This window comes from Pezoporus wallicus, unplaced genomic scaffold (genome assembly GCF_028554395.1).
Source record: "Pezoporus wallicus isolate ANWC-B61680 ecotype Strahan unplaced genomic scaffold, APGP_CSIRO_Pwel_v1 scaffold_13239, whole genome shotgun sequence".
Classification (NCBI taxonomy): domain Eukaryota; kingdom Metazoa; phylum Chordata; class Aves; order Psittaciformes; family Psittacidae; genus Pezoporus; species Pezoporus wallicus.
This window is the reverse complement of record NW_026642052.1, coordinates 4131623-4145264: the sequence shown is the minus strand read 5'-3', so window position 1 is coordinate 4145264 and position 13642 is coordinate 4131623. Positions and strand designations below refer to the sequence as shown.

The following is a 13642-nucleotide window of genomic DNA, read 5'->3' as shown; positions in this document are numbered from 1 at the left end:
TTGCCAAGATCCATACAATCTTTTCTGAGTAAATTGATCTGTCTACAGACAAAGCAAAGTTGAGACTGAATCTGTCCATGCCCCAGTTGAGGAAGCCAGCTGCTTGTTTTCTCCTGAAGAATGGTTCTTGCTCACTGAGCAAGCCGGAGGGTGGCTTTGCAGCCCGTGCCTTTGTATGGATTAGGAAAAGGTATATTTTTTTCCTGAATTCTATTTCTAAACTTTTCTAGTCCAGACAAGGCCTCAGCGAGCAATAGCAATGACAAGAGAAGTAGTGGTGGGTTAAGGAAAGGTGCTTAACCAGAGGCATGTTGCTGTCTGCAACAACTGCGAGTTCCAGAGCTCCATCTGCTGCAGCAGCCCTGTGCAGATGGCTGCAAAGAAGCAGCTTGTGAGTACAAGGTTTCAGGCTAAACCTGCAGGCAGGCAGCTCCTTCCTCCTCCACACTTCTGCAGCACTTTGCTCAGCAGCAAGGATGCCCCATTGCCACAGAGCAGATAGGTGGGTGCTCAGTGCAGCCCACCAGCTTCTGCTGCAGAAAGAGGAGTGTGTTGTACTGGGCAGAGCCACCCAGATACAACTTCCTGCATGGTGCATGCTAGTGCATGGGGAAGGCAGGAGGGAAGGAAAGAAGGAGTATTAGAAATGAGAAGCATCATAAATATCAACCGTTTTCCAGTTTTGAGCAGTGCATAGTACATGACACTGCCTGCTGAATTTGAAAGGAACTTAGTAAGAATAAGCTGCTTTATACCGAGCTGCATTTTTGTTTTGTTTGCTGTTGTGAGATGGAAGGGTCCTCAGAGGAGGCTCAGGGTGATCAAGGCATTGCAGCCATTCTCGCTACTACCAGGCAGTCAAGACAGCACATTGCTGGAAACAGGGCTGTAGCTACAGGAGTAGGTTGTGTCTGGTACAGAGCTGTCAGGACTATTTTTTGTTTATCTACAGCAGCGCTAGCATTCCTCAATATGTCGCAAGCACGTTTCTTTCCTTAGCCAGTTTCTAATAAGAGCCCTAATGAGAAAAAAATGTAAATCAGAAAGCTTTGCATCAAGTCCATGGAATTAAACTGCATGATAGAAAACATGACACATATCAGTCTGTTCCTAGGGTATAGACCACTGCTAAAATATTATAGTAACTGTATATACTATGCCCTCAGAATAGACAAGGTGAAGGAAAGAGGTTATAGCTGGAATTCTTCAACTTTGGCTTTCACTGCAATGTCAACAGTTTACCACAAACTTCATGAACAAAAGCAAACCAGATTTTATTTTTATTTCAAAATAGTAGGGTTCTGAACCTCAAGAGGATTAAGTAGCTGGAAAATATGGGAGATATAGGTGTGAATTCCCTATAAAGCCCAAATTTACAATGGCCATATATAATTCAAGATAATATTAAAAATCTCTGCAAATCTCAAAAAAATCAAGACTGTAGAATGCCAATAATCTTTAAAATAAGGTAGGTTTTTAAGGATTTTTCACTGAAGGGAAAGGCTTGGTCAGAAACATTCTTAACAGAAAAACCTTCAATGATTCATTATTCCTTAAAGTTGCTATTTTTAGAGCTAAACCACCATTTACAATGATTGGTGTAAATTCTGGCTCAATAATCATATTGGTCATACGGTTGCATGAAGTCTAAATCAGCAGTAGGTTACTTCCTGACAATAAACAGAATGTTAACCTTTCATTTTTAATAGCTGGTTTAGGGCAGCATCACTGCAGGAAGGGAAAAACGTATGACAGACTATTTCAAATGACAGTTTTGAACTTCATTCAGGAAAATTATGTATTTAGAGCAGGCAATTAGGTCCTATTGAATTCATATGGACATGATAGAGCTAAATGACAACAAACTAACTGAATGTGAATCAGAGCAAAAAGATTTAAGCAATTGGATTTATCTTTAGAACATCTCAATGCTTTGGAATGAATTTAGTTTCATACATATGTTCAAAGTTAAACATGTGCATGAATCTTCTCAAACTAAGAATATTTTTTAGTCCTTTATGAAGAGTGGTTCTAATTCATTATTAGGTTAGATAGCTGACATCTAGAGATAGTCTTAAATTATAATCTTCTAGCAGTACGTGGTAGCGAAAGTCAAGGGATGATTCAGTTCTTAGTGAAGATAATGAGTGTCTGCCCTTTGCTGTTGAAGGTATTAGATTAGAAGGTGACTCTGTGTCGTGCATGAATTGTGATGCATCAATTTGCACACTGCCGCTATGACGGCATTTGGCTGCAGATCTCATACCATGCATTTGTCACCAGCCGAGTACAACTTAATTCACAAACAATCCACATTCTATCCTTGTTTAAAAAAATACATCAAGTATCATTCTAACAACTTGGTTCGCAAATGGAGGTCTTTAAAAATATGTGCACAATAATTAATAAGAATACAAATTTATATGCAGTACTCGTATTTCCAAAAGCCACATTTAGTAAAAGGTAAATCACAGTGATCTTCATGGACAAAGGACTGTAAAGCCTGGACCTTCTCTTCAGCTGTAGAAGAATTTAGGCACTGCAAATACAGGACATCAGGTCCTGTGCGAATTTTAGTTTTAATTTTAGAGTTAATTTTAGATTTCTAAAAGAGCAAAGGGCTGGGATTTGGAGTCTACTTTTCTTACTCTGGTTCTTACACAGATTTTTGTAAGCATTTTTATATTTCTTTATCTACTAAGTAAAATCAGGATGACAAATCTCCCTTCAGCCACCACTTCACCACCTTGTCCATTTAGATCACAAGAGTATAATCCGCATTTCAGATAGAATGCCCCAGGAACAAAATTCTTCAGTCTTCCCATCTGAACTTATACTTCTTTTCATGAGAGAAAAAATTGCAGAGGAAACCTATCTATGAGTAACTACATTCATTACAGCAGAAGAAAAGCACACACACAAAGAAGGATTAGCCTCAAAATTGTTATAATACGTTTTGATGTTTTTGCTATTTCCAGCATAAACAACACCAAGCTCGGGAAAATGTAATTGTCTACATTCTTTTATCCATTTGTGCTGACTTGATATTGATTTAACTTTATCTCAGAGACCCTATGAAATTCATTCAGCCACCCCTATTGATGAGATACTGAACATGTTCAAGATAGAAAGAGTTCACTACTCATCTGCATGGTGCAAGGGCATGATAGCACTACTGAAAAAGGTAAGAAAGCTACAAACACTTCTGTCCTGTCTTCTGTCTTCTTCCGGAAACCCCTCCAACAATGCAGAGACATCAAACAAGCACACACATTAAGTAGTCAAAATGTCAAGGTTGGGAAGGCAGGGCTTATTCCTAGATTTTCTGATTGTGAATGGTGCAGTATTTACTTTGGGGATCAATAATTTCTACTCTGTACCCTGGCCAAAATCTCTCCAGCCCTGGTTTTATATATTGGAGAGGGAATGAAGGACCACTCTGCACATTGAATGTCTGCTACAATTTCAAGCCAGGGAGCTTAGAAGTGAAAAGGGCTCTATTTTTCCCTGCTCTATGCTGCTATAGTTGCAACAACTAAAGTTGAGCCACCTTTCTGTAAATGTTACTACACTACAAGATGGAGCTTTTCTGAATGTATCATGACCCTGCAAACCATTTTCTCCCTGAAATCCCAGGTTTTTTATTTTGTTTAATTTTCTGGCTGTACTGCTATGATCATCTGTCTCTCTTAGGTATTTCAGATCATCAATACTGTTATTTGAGCAGGAAATATTTGTGAATTGATGAATAGAGGAATAGAAGATCAATTTCTTTTGTAGCAATGGGCAATCTATTTTTGATAATGGTTAATCTTAATTGCTGCTAGGATGCCAAGTGTAACTATATAGTCCAATGAATTTAAGATGAAATACAAATTGTTGTGTGGCATTGAACTGTGATGTTTCATGTTGCTTGGACTCTTGTGTAGTTGTAAACAGACTTTTGTTACTAATACATTTATATGCTTCATGGCTGCAACAGCCATCTGGTGGCAATTAAATCATATTCGTATCCTATGAGTTATCACTTTTATTTTTTTTAGACTGGGTCTTCCAGGAACCGTTAGAAGATTCCCTAGCTATTTCCTTACTCAGAGTGTGTCTTATACAGTTTATGCATGTGATGCCTTTACCTTTTTATATGGCATATTACCTCTTAGAAAATACCTTGTGCTTGCTCACAGCTCCTCACTAAGGACCCGGAGTGCCGTCTTTCAAGCCTTGCAGACATCCAAAGCTCTCCATACCTAGCTGATGTCAACTGGGATGCTGTTCTAGAGAAAGCTGTGACCCCAGGCTTTGTTCCTAACGTAAGTCAGTATTTCAGGTCAACTGTGTTTGCAAATTCTGACTTTAATTACCACTGCTTGTTTACTTGTTTACACTTGCATTTATTGCTCTTCTGTGATTTACTTCTCAAAGAAGCTTCACTGTGGATTCTACTTTCATTTACTCAGCCACAGCTACTGGAAAATTTGGCCCATTTTATCAGATCACAACAAAAACTCATTAACCTTGGTTCATGCTTTGTTCCCTTTCAAATAAAAACCCATTTTCCAGGCTTCACATTTAAGCTGTTAGAGCAAATGGTTGTGGAGCCAAACAATACCAAGATGATGGAAGCTGCTGTGAAAGTCGGGTATCTGATTAACATTTGCAAAACTTTTTAATACCCCAGTGTGCTGTTTCTTTTTCACTTAAAGAACACTGTTCCAAAAGACTGACCTATTTTCTTTGTGACGTATTCCTAACCTAAAACATTAAGATTCTGCGAGGAAATCTGGTGGTTTCTCTTTTTACCGTGGTCCTATTTTGTTGGTATTTTCTGGATATTTCTATTTTGATCATACACAAATAGATACAATTAAAAAGCAATGCCTGTGGTGTTAACATGCTTCTCCACTTTGTTCACTCATACTGTACCATAATTTTTCTCATAACAAATTTGCAGCATAAAAAGGTCTGATAACATTTTGTTTATGCAACCATAAATCAAGAGTAGTAAGAGGGTATAGCTAAACCCTGTCCTCTTGCACGTTAGAGTTCTTGCTAAATATGATGGGGACAGGATTCAGCCTTGCAGAAGCTGAGAGCAAGAATGCATTGCTTAATGGAGCAAAGGCAGCCAGGCAGGTTGCCAGGACAGTGTTGACAGTATTTGCTGTGCTTCTTGGCACCTGATCAGAGCCTTTCCTGGAAGCAACATTCTGCAGGAGAAGAAAGCTATGGGTGGGCAAGCAGGGCCTCCCGCTGTGAGCCTGGGGAAAGACCAGGAATATAGCAGGTAACTAGTGCAACAGCTGAAGAGAAAGGTTGGCCCCTCTTAGGCACTTTAAAGCAACATTCACTGGGGCGAAACTGCAAGGCCAGGACTCCTTCCCTCTCACTCAACACCTCTGTGATCTGAGTAGCTGCTATGCCATGCTGGGCCCTTCCCTTATGCTCTTTCAGGCTGCTATCCTAATCAAAGCACTGCAGAACAAAGTTCCTTCCTGGGCTGGTGGACAATGAGCTCCATTCACCTCGTGGTGTGGATCTACAAGACGAACGAAGACTGCTTTTCCTGTTTTCGTACTTTCTAAGTTAGATCTGCTGTCTGAGATATTGGAGGTGTGCCCTGACTCCTTCTCAGACAAAGCTCAACAGATTATTTAGACCTTCTATTCTTAGATGAAAATTTCATCCAGTTGTCAGCATGTGGGAAACTTCACAATCCTGCTTTGTATTTTGAAAGAGGGATCCCATACCCAAAGGTACAACATACCTGAGGATCCAGAGGAGTCCCAGACTTTGCAAAGCCCGTATGTGCACAGGTACATGTCTTAGGACTTAAAGTAAAGAGAGAGGACTTAAACCTGCTTCACTGAAACCAGCTACTGAAACCTGCCTATAGCAAGTCTGTTCTCTGCTCATGTTGCTGCTCCAGTGTTTTCCTTTCCCCAGATATCTCCTTGGTCCCCTCCTTGCTCCCAGTCACACTTGAATTCATAGGGCCATATCTTCCATCTTAACTCTTCTCCCGAGAACCGGATTCAAGCCAGCTTCAGTCCCGGAGTGAGTCCAGGTAACGGGATGCGTGCCACCCTTCTAAGCCTGCTTCCCAAGCAGTGACGTACGGCAGTTTGGCTGTGATAATAGGATCTAATAAAGGGACTGCAAGTTTTGTACATCCAGCTGGCTTACACCCAGAGCTGGAGCACAAGAAGTGTGTGGTAGTTTGCATCTATAACCCTAACTCCTTAATTCACAGTTCTCATGTAGCTCTCTGCTTCTTTTCATCTGGATTTAGATTGTTCTGAGGGTACCTGACTACTGAGAAAGTACACAGAAGTTTCCTGTTTTCTTAAGAATGGTAAAAAAAAAAAAATTAAATGTTATTTCAGAAGCAATTGTGCAACCAGTGTGTCTGGGGCTCCTCTATTAGCCAAATGGCTTGTCTTTGTCTCTGATCTTGACAGTGGTGAATGTCATGGAGACTGAGAAAAGACTAAGTTCTCTTGAAATACTTTCAACTGTCATCCATTAAACATCTGTCAGACAGCAATCCTTTTCATTTGGATTCACCTTATTTGTGTTTTGGCAGGAACTTATAATATTGGAGGCAAAATAATATTCTACATTTAAAAGGAAATAAAAAGTTACTTTTATTTACTCGGATTAATCTGAAAGTCTCGTTACAAGCCCTACCAGGCACTTCAGGACAGGGGTTGATATTGCAGGGTTTGCTCCTCCTGCTTGATCAGGTGTACTAGGAAAAACAGTGAGAAGGCAAGAGTCAAGGTGTCTTGCTCGAGCACATTTCTTTATTATAATAAAGTTTACTATTTCATAAACATAAATACCTGTTTTGGCCAGGTATTTTCTGAGAACTCTTTTCTCTGTTGCACCAGTAAAACCTTTACCTAACTGAGACCATGCAATAGCATCTCCCTTGGTTTTCAGGCTTTGGTGAGAGGGTGAATTTAGCCCAGCACATGCTGGGATTTGGGGATAGCTGTATGACTAGAGAGTTTTATACATTTTGGCAGCACGTTGTTTTTGTAAGGAGATTGCCTGCCTTCTGCAGGCTGGAGGACACATGGGAGGCTTGTGGTAGGAAGGTGCGATCATTTAATTTCTCCCTGTGTAGTTTGATTCCATAAACATTGTTTTTACATAACAAGCACATGTGTTTCTTTCTGCTTTACTTATTTCTATTCAGCTTGGAGTTACAGATTGTTAATAGTTTTTCTTTTGTATGTTAGAGATTTGATAAAGGAAGCAAAAAGTTGCTTCAATATTTTTTGTTTTCATTTTTAAAGCTTCAAAATTAAAGTTACATGTTAAAGTGCTCAAACAAATCTTAAAACTGTACATGCTCAAAACAAGGAACTGATTGGTTAAATGTAAACAATTATTTATTTATAAATAAGTATAAATAAACCATAAACTTCCATTAGTTAAGACAAAAAATAAACTTTACTAAACCCGACTGGATAGTATGCAGGAAAAGGCATCAGAAAGCTTAATATTATACTTTGAGTATACAGACTTAGCTATGAATGAAATGATGGAGTGATCTCTAAATCAAATGTTTCATCGTAGGACACCACAAGTTATACAAGTGATTTCTGACGTGGTTTTACTGCTTAGTATCTTTGGTTACTAAATATGTGCCATTTATATATGACTTATCTTGGTACTTTCACCTTGCCAGTGACAATGGTGTGATTGAACTCTCAGAAGAAAACAGGCTGCCTTTCAGATCTTCCATTACAAAATCCACATGGTTTGCACAGTTTATTTTTCTGTTTTGAGAGAATAAGAAGAAGAAAGGAGCACAGGTTATACTGATCTTAAGGAGCAGCAAAACCCTGACCCAGTAATTAGGATGCCAAGTTGTGAATTCAACCATAGCTTTTCTGGCCTTACCCTAGTTCTTACCCTTGAATAGGAGAGGAAGAGCTCAATTCTAAATGTTGTCATGAGATGGTTTTACTGCACTAACAAATAGAATTTAAAAAAAAAACCTCAAGGCATGAACTATGCTCCTGTAAACTTTTATGCTGAAAAGATCTGAAAGAAGCAAGAACCTGAAAAGAATTAAAGAAGAATCTGAAAAAAATCAAGGAAGGAAATAACCATATAAAAATGATGTTTCCAATCAACCTGCTTGGAAAGGGCTTCCTGATACAACAAAGATTTGTTTCAAGCATCATAAATTAATATAAAAATTGAGAATTTAGAATATTTAAGTAATGCCAGTAAGAGGTAAGAAAAAGCATAGTAAATTGAAATGAAGCACACGACTGGGAAAAGCCAGCACGGATTCACCAACAGCCAATTGTGCTTGACAAATCTGATATCCTTCTGTGTTAAAGTAACCCGCTCAGTGGCTGTGGGGTCAGCAGTGGACATTGTCTACTTGGATTTCTCCAATGCTTTCAATACAGTCTCCTCTAACCTTCTCCTAGAGAAACTGATACATTATGGTCTAGACTATTGCTCTGTGTTGTGGTGGAGACTGTCTGACCAGCTGCACCCAGAGGGTGAGGGTAAATAGCAACTTTTCAAACAGGAAACCTGTCAGCAGTGTGGTCCCCAGGGGACTGACTTTGGGCCCAGTCTGTTTAATATCTTCATAAGTGATCTGGAAGATGGGATCAAATGTACCCTGACCAAATTTGCTGAAGATACCAAACTGAGGGTGGAAGAGGACACTTCAGAAGGGAGAGCCACCCTGCAGGATGACCTGGAAAGGCTGGAAGAGTGGGCTAGCAAGAACTTTATGAAGTTCAGCAAGGACAAATGTAAGGTCTTGCACCTGGGAAAACATAACCCAGGAGTGCAGCACAGGCTGAGATCTGCCCAGCTGGGGGGCATATCTGTGGAAAGGGACCTGGAGATCCCAGTGAACAGCACGCTTGAGATGAGTGAACAGTGTGCTACCACGGCAGAGAAAGTGAATGGCATGCAGGATTACATCAGAGAGGGCATCACCAGCAGAGATAAAGATGTTGTTGTCTCACTCTACCTAGTGCTTGTCATGCCACATCTGGAATACTGTGTTCAGTTCTGGTCCCTGCTATGCAAAAAGTTTTGGATGGGCTCGAGAGGGTCCAGGGAAGTTCCACAAAGATGGACTGGGGAGCTGCGTGAGGAAAGACAGAGAGCAGGGTTTGTTCAGCCTAGAGCAGAGAAAGCTCAGGGGAGACCTTACCACCATGTTCCAGTATTTAAAGGGTAGCTACAAAGAAGATGGAGACCCTGTTTACAAAGACTTACACAGAAAAAACAAGGGGTAATGGGCACAAATTACTCCTGGAGAGATTCTGGTTGGACACAAGAGGAAAATTTTCCACAGTGAGAACAATCAACCATTGGAATAATCTCCCCAGAGAAGTAGTGGATTCCCCAATGCTGGATACTTAAGATTCAGCAGGACAGTGTGCTGGGACATCTAGACTAGGTCATACTTTGCCTAGAAAGATTGGACCAGATGATGCTTGAGGTCCTTTCCAACCTGGTAATCCATGATTCTATGAACTGTTTTTTTATCTGAATGCTGCTAACAAAAAAAAGGCCCCTTCCTTGCTTTGTTACCATGGACAGGAGCTAGGTAATTGAATCCACCTTCATCTCTTCAGAAAAGCAGATTTTAAAAAGTAAGGTGTCATGGTTTAAACACAGTCAGCCATAAATCACACAGTCTATCTCTCACTCCCCCTCCCCACCCCCTTTTTGCTCTCCCCCTGCTCCAGGAGGGATGGGGAAGAGAATCAAAAGAATGCAACTCCCACTGGATGAGATAAGAACAGTCCAGTAACTAAGGTATAACACAAATCACTACTGATACCACCAATAATAATAATGATAAGGGAAATAACAAGGGAAGAGAATACAACACCTGATAACTCGCCTGACCAAGCACCAATCAATAGCTAGTCCAACCCCGCAGTGAGCTAGCCCTTCCGGGTAACTCTCAGTTACATCCTGGGCATGATGTGCTGTGGTATGGAATACCTCTTTGGCTAGCTTGGGTCAGGTGTCCTGCCTCTGCTTCCTCCTGGCTTCCCCTCCTTCCTGGCAGAGCATGAGGCTCACAAAGTCCTTGGTCAGACTAAACATTTGAGCAGTAACTAAAAACATTGATGCTATCAGCACTGTTCCCAGGCCAGAAGTCAAAACACAGTGCTGTACCAGCTGCTAAGAAGGAGAAAAAAATGACTGCTACCGCTGAACCCAGGACATAAGGTCTTAGAATTACTCCCCTTCCCTTCTGCACTATTACAGTTGTCATTTTTGTTCAGCACTAACTGATATTCTGATGAATGCCCTGGGCCAGATTAATCTCTCTCATTGGAGTGACATAATTGGAGTTACTCTAGGAGTACATCTTCGTATAACTAGGAAGAGGATCTAAGTCTTTATAATTGCTTTATGATTTTTATCTTATCTCCCTTATTTAGAATTTAAGTATCAGTCCAGGCCTAAAAAGACAGTTTTCATTTTACTGTGGTAGTGAAGCTGGATCATTATTAATGGTATTAACACTTGATGGGCAAACTGAAAAACCACCATGATGCTTCAAACAGTAATTCTGAATCCTTTTGTACCAGAAAGGAAGACTGAACTGTGATCCTACATTTGAACTTGAAGAAATGATTTTAGAGTCCAAACCCCTCCATAAAAAGAAAAAGCGACTTGCCAAAAACAAAGCCAAAGATGGAGCTAAGGAAACCTGCCCACTGGTAAGCTGGGTACTGTGGCTGCGATCAGTGGCATTTCATTTAAATTCTTTAATAGACATACTCAGTTTTATCACAACTCAGTTTTGTCATCTCTGAAAATAGACTCAGTCTCTATGTCTGTCATTTTGCATACAGCATAAATGATCTCCAAAGCAAGATGAAAAGCAATCATTTATTTCAAATAGTTACAGCATGTTTAAGTTGTAATCATTTTTAAGATCCACTCAGATGCTCATTTAAACTATGAAAAAGTGTTGCCAGTTGGCAAATATGCTTCCCACACATGGACAGATAGTTACAAAGAGTATTTATCCACCGATAATATGAAAAATGAAAACTATGCAGCATGGAAAGCTTGTTATTTATAAATGTTTTAAAGCCGTTTCTTGCAGTCTTGATTAATGTGTCCTATGTAGAATGACTGATTGTATAAACAGTCTACACTTTGGAGAAAATGAAGAAATAATAATTTTCCAGACTTGAATTCTCCTTTCAGTGAGGTTTTAAGAACTCTGTTGCTGCTCTTAATGATTCTGAATGCTCATGCAAGCTGCTCTTCTTAGAGCTATCAGACATAAAATTCTTTGTGGGGAATTTCTTCCGAAGAAAGATTGATTGTGCTGTCACTTTTGAAGAGCCTTCAAAATGCCTTTTGATAGTATCCATTCATAAGCCTCTTTGTTCAGTATTGTTTCAGCTGTTGTGATTTTTGTCTATGAGTTTTCATCTTTTTTAATCAACTTATTCATGCTGTTTTTTAAAGAACGTGCACCTGCAGCAGTGCTTGGAAACCGTTAGGAAAGAATTCATCATATTCAACAGAGAGAAGTAAGTGCAATTCTTAATGCCTGTTTAGCATTCACTACTGAAATGAATTTGAGATTTATTTTTTCTTTCTCTCAGCTTAAGAAAAAGTGATTAATGATCAGAGCAGCATGGTCTAAAGGGCTTGGATTTCCATTGGTTTCTTCTTCTTACAGTGTGTGATGGTTTGGTAGTTTTTCCGCCTCTGAAAGCAAGCAAAAGTGCTTGTGATATCAAACTATATTAAAGAGATAAGGTAAATATCACTGTTCACTCTGCAGAGAAACTGTTGGCAATTAAGCAAAAGGAATACAATAAAAGGGGCTTTTTCACAAAACAAAACTAAGTAAGAAGTTGTGAAATTTTAATAGTATGAACTGCAGTGTTCTGACGTGGAAACACCATTCATACTTCACCGCTATAAAAACAAAGTTTATTTCAACAGAGCTAAATATTAAACCTATATCAGACACAAGTCTGAATCTGAAGGATGTCAATAGTTTTCCTAGTCCAACTAATACACTGCATTTCACGTAGTTTATGGTATGTGAGTTGGTGCCACTATGGACCCATTTGTATTAACAGATATAGTTCATAACAGGAGAGCTGTTTGTGTCTTTGATCAAATCTAGCAGTTTGTCCAAGTATATTCAGTGGTTTTATTTGACCTAATTGCATCTGCAAGCCTTTGTAATGGAGTTGTGAAATATAAGAAATTAATTAAAAAGTGGTGACTAACTTATTGCTTACAGTGCAGGTAATTACTGTCTTCTGTAAATAAAATTGGGAAAGGGATTGTCAACTTTGCACAGCTGACATGATGTCATGAAAGAAATTATGCCATGGGCAGCCTCATTTTTCCTGTTACAATCTAGGACATGTCTATTCCCAGTACTGATGGCTCACAGAAACTGCAGCAAGGACTTGCAAAGAAAAAGAAGTTCCGGCAGATTCTTCATGTTATTTTGCATGATCTTTAGCACAAGAGAGCCATATGTTTATGTAAGATCCATAAATAAGAAAAGCCAGACCAGGTCAGATCATAAGAGGTTTACAGAAAGGTCTTGGCTGACTTCTCTGAATCTGTTCTGGTGTCAGTGCACAAGGAAATTCCTAAATTTCGTGAGATTTTTATTAACCACAAAACCCGACATCATTAAGATTATATTAACAACAACAGGAAAAGATTACATTGATAGATCAATTTAATGTGTTTCTGATAAGTTGTTCATGCAACTCGTTCATTTTTAGATACAACTCTTTCACCTGCTTCAGAGTCATATGTCAAGGAAACCCTATCGACAAATAGCAATTTTTGAAAGATAGAATAAAATAACAGGCTTTGTAAAACACCTTCAAAATCCCTTTGTGTGTGCTCCCTAGCATTAAATAATTTCTATTGACATGGTTTTAGTTTCTTATTTTTATTTTTTTTTTAGTAGTGGATAGGAAGATTTTTTATTTGTTTCATATTGCATGACTACAGTAATAACACAAGCTATAAATGACTCTGAGAGGTTGATGAGAGATCAAAGAGAAATTTAAAAGGAGTACAGGCAAAATGGAAGCAAAAGGTAAAACACATGCACTTCATCTAGAACAGCATGTGTTTTGGTCATTGCTTGATTGGCTTTGACAAGGTAAAGGAAAATATTTAGTATAGACCTATAACTTATCCTGCATTGTCTAAAGCCTCCTCACAATCATTTCTTGTTTAAGTCATATTAGAGCCGAAGAAGGGCAGAGAGAGACTTCTGTAATACTTTTCTAAGACAAACATGTTAATAAGGGGGGAAGCAGAGGTCAAATTTTTGAAGTACAAAGTGGATTCAAGTTAATGGGAATAAAATAAGAGCAATAAGAGACTCAGATATTATTATACCGGAAGGAAAAGGCTATGCAGTATATGCCAGAGTAATTCATTGTGGCTTTCCTTACACCTTTCTATACCCTCGGGGCTGTATGTACAGGCTGAGGCTGTACTTACATGGATTTTGCTGACAATTTTTTCCTGGTTTTAAATCTATTTCTATGAATAGATGCTTTATTATATCTAGAAGTGCAGCATCAATTCTACAGTATCTGAATGTGTATTCCCACAGACTTAC

At 39.1% G+C, this 13642-nt stretch overlaps 1 protein-coding gene across 1 annotated transcript in view; it reads left to right on the top strand.

The window, feature by feature from the left end:
- STK32B (serine/threonine kinase 32B) overlaps positions 1–13642 on the top strand; it is a 164938-nt gene that overhangs the window by 138472 nt on the left and 12824 nt on the right. Inside the window, exons 8-11 of the mRNA XM_057426764.1 lie at positions 3068–3184; positions 4185–4310; positions 10599–10730; positions 11494–11558. Of these exons, the coding sequence (XP_057282747.1) occupies positions 3068–3184; positions 4185–4310; positions 10599–10730; positions 11494–11558 (440 nt within the window). The remainder of the gene's footprint in view (positions 1–3067; positions 3185–4184; positions 4311–10598; positions 10731–11493; positions 11559–13642) is intronic.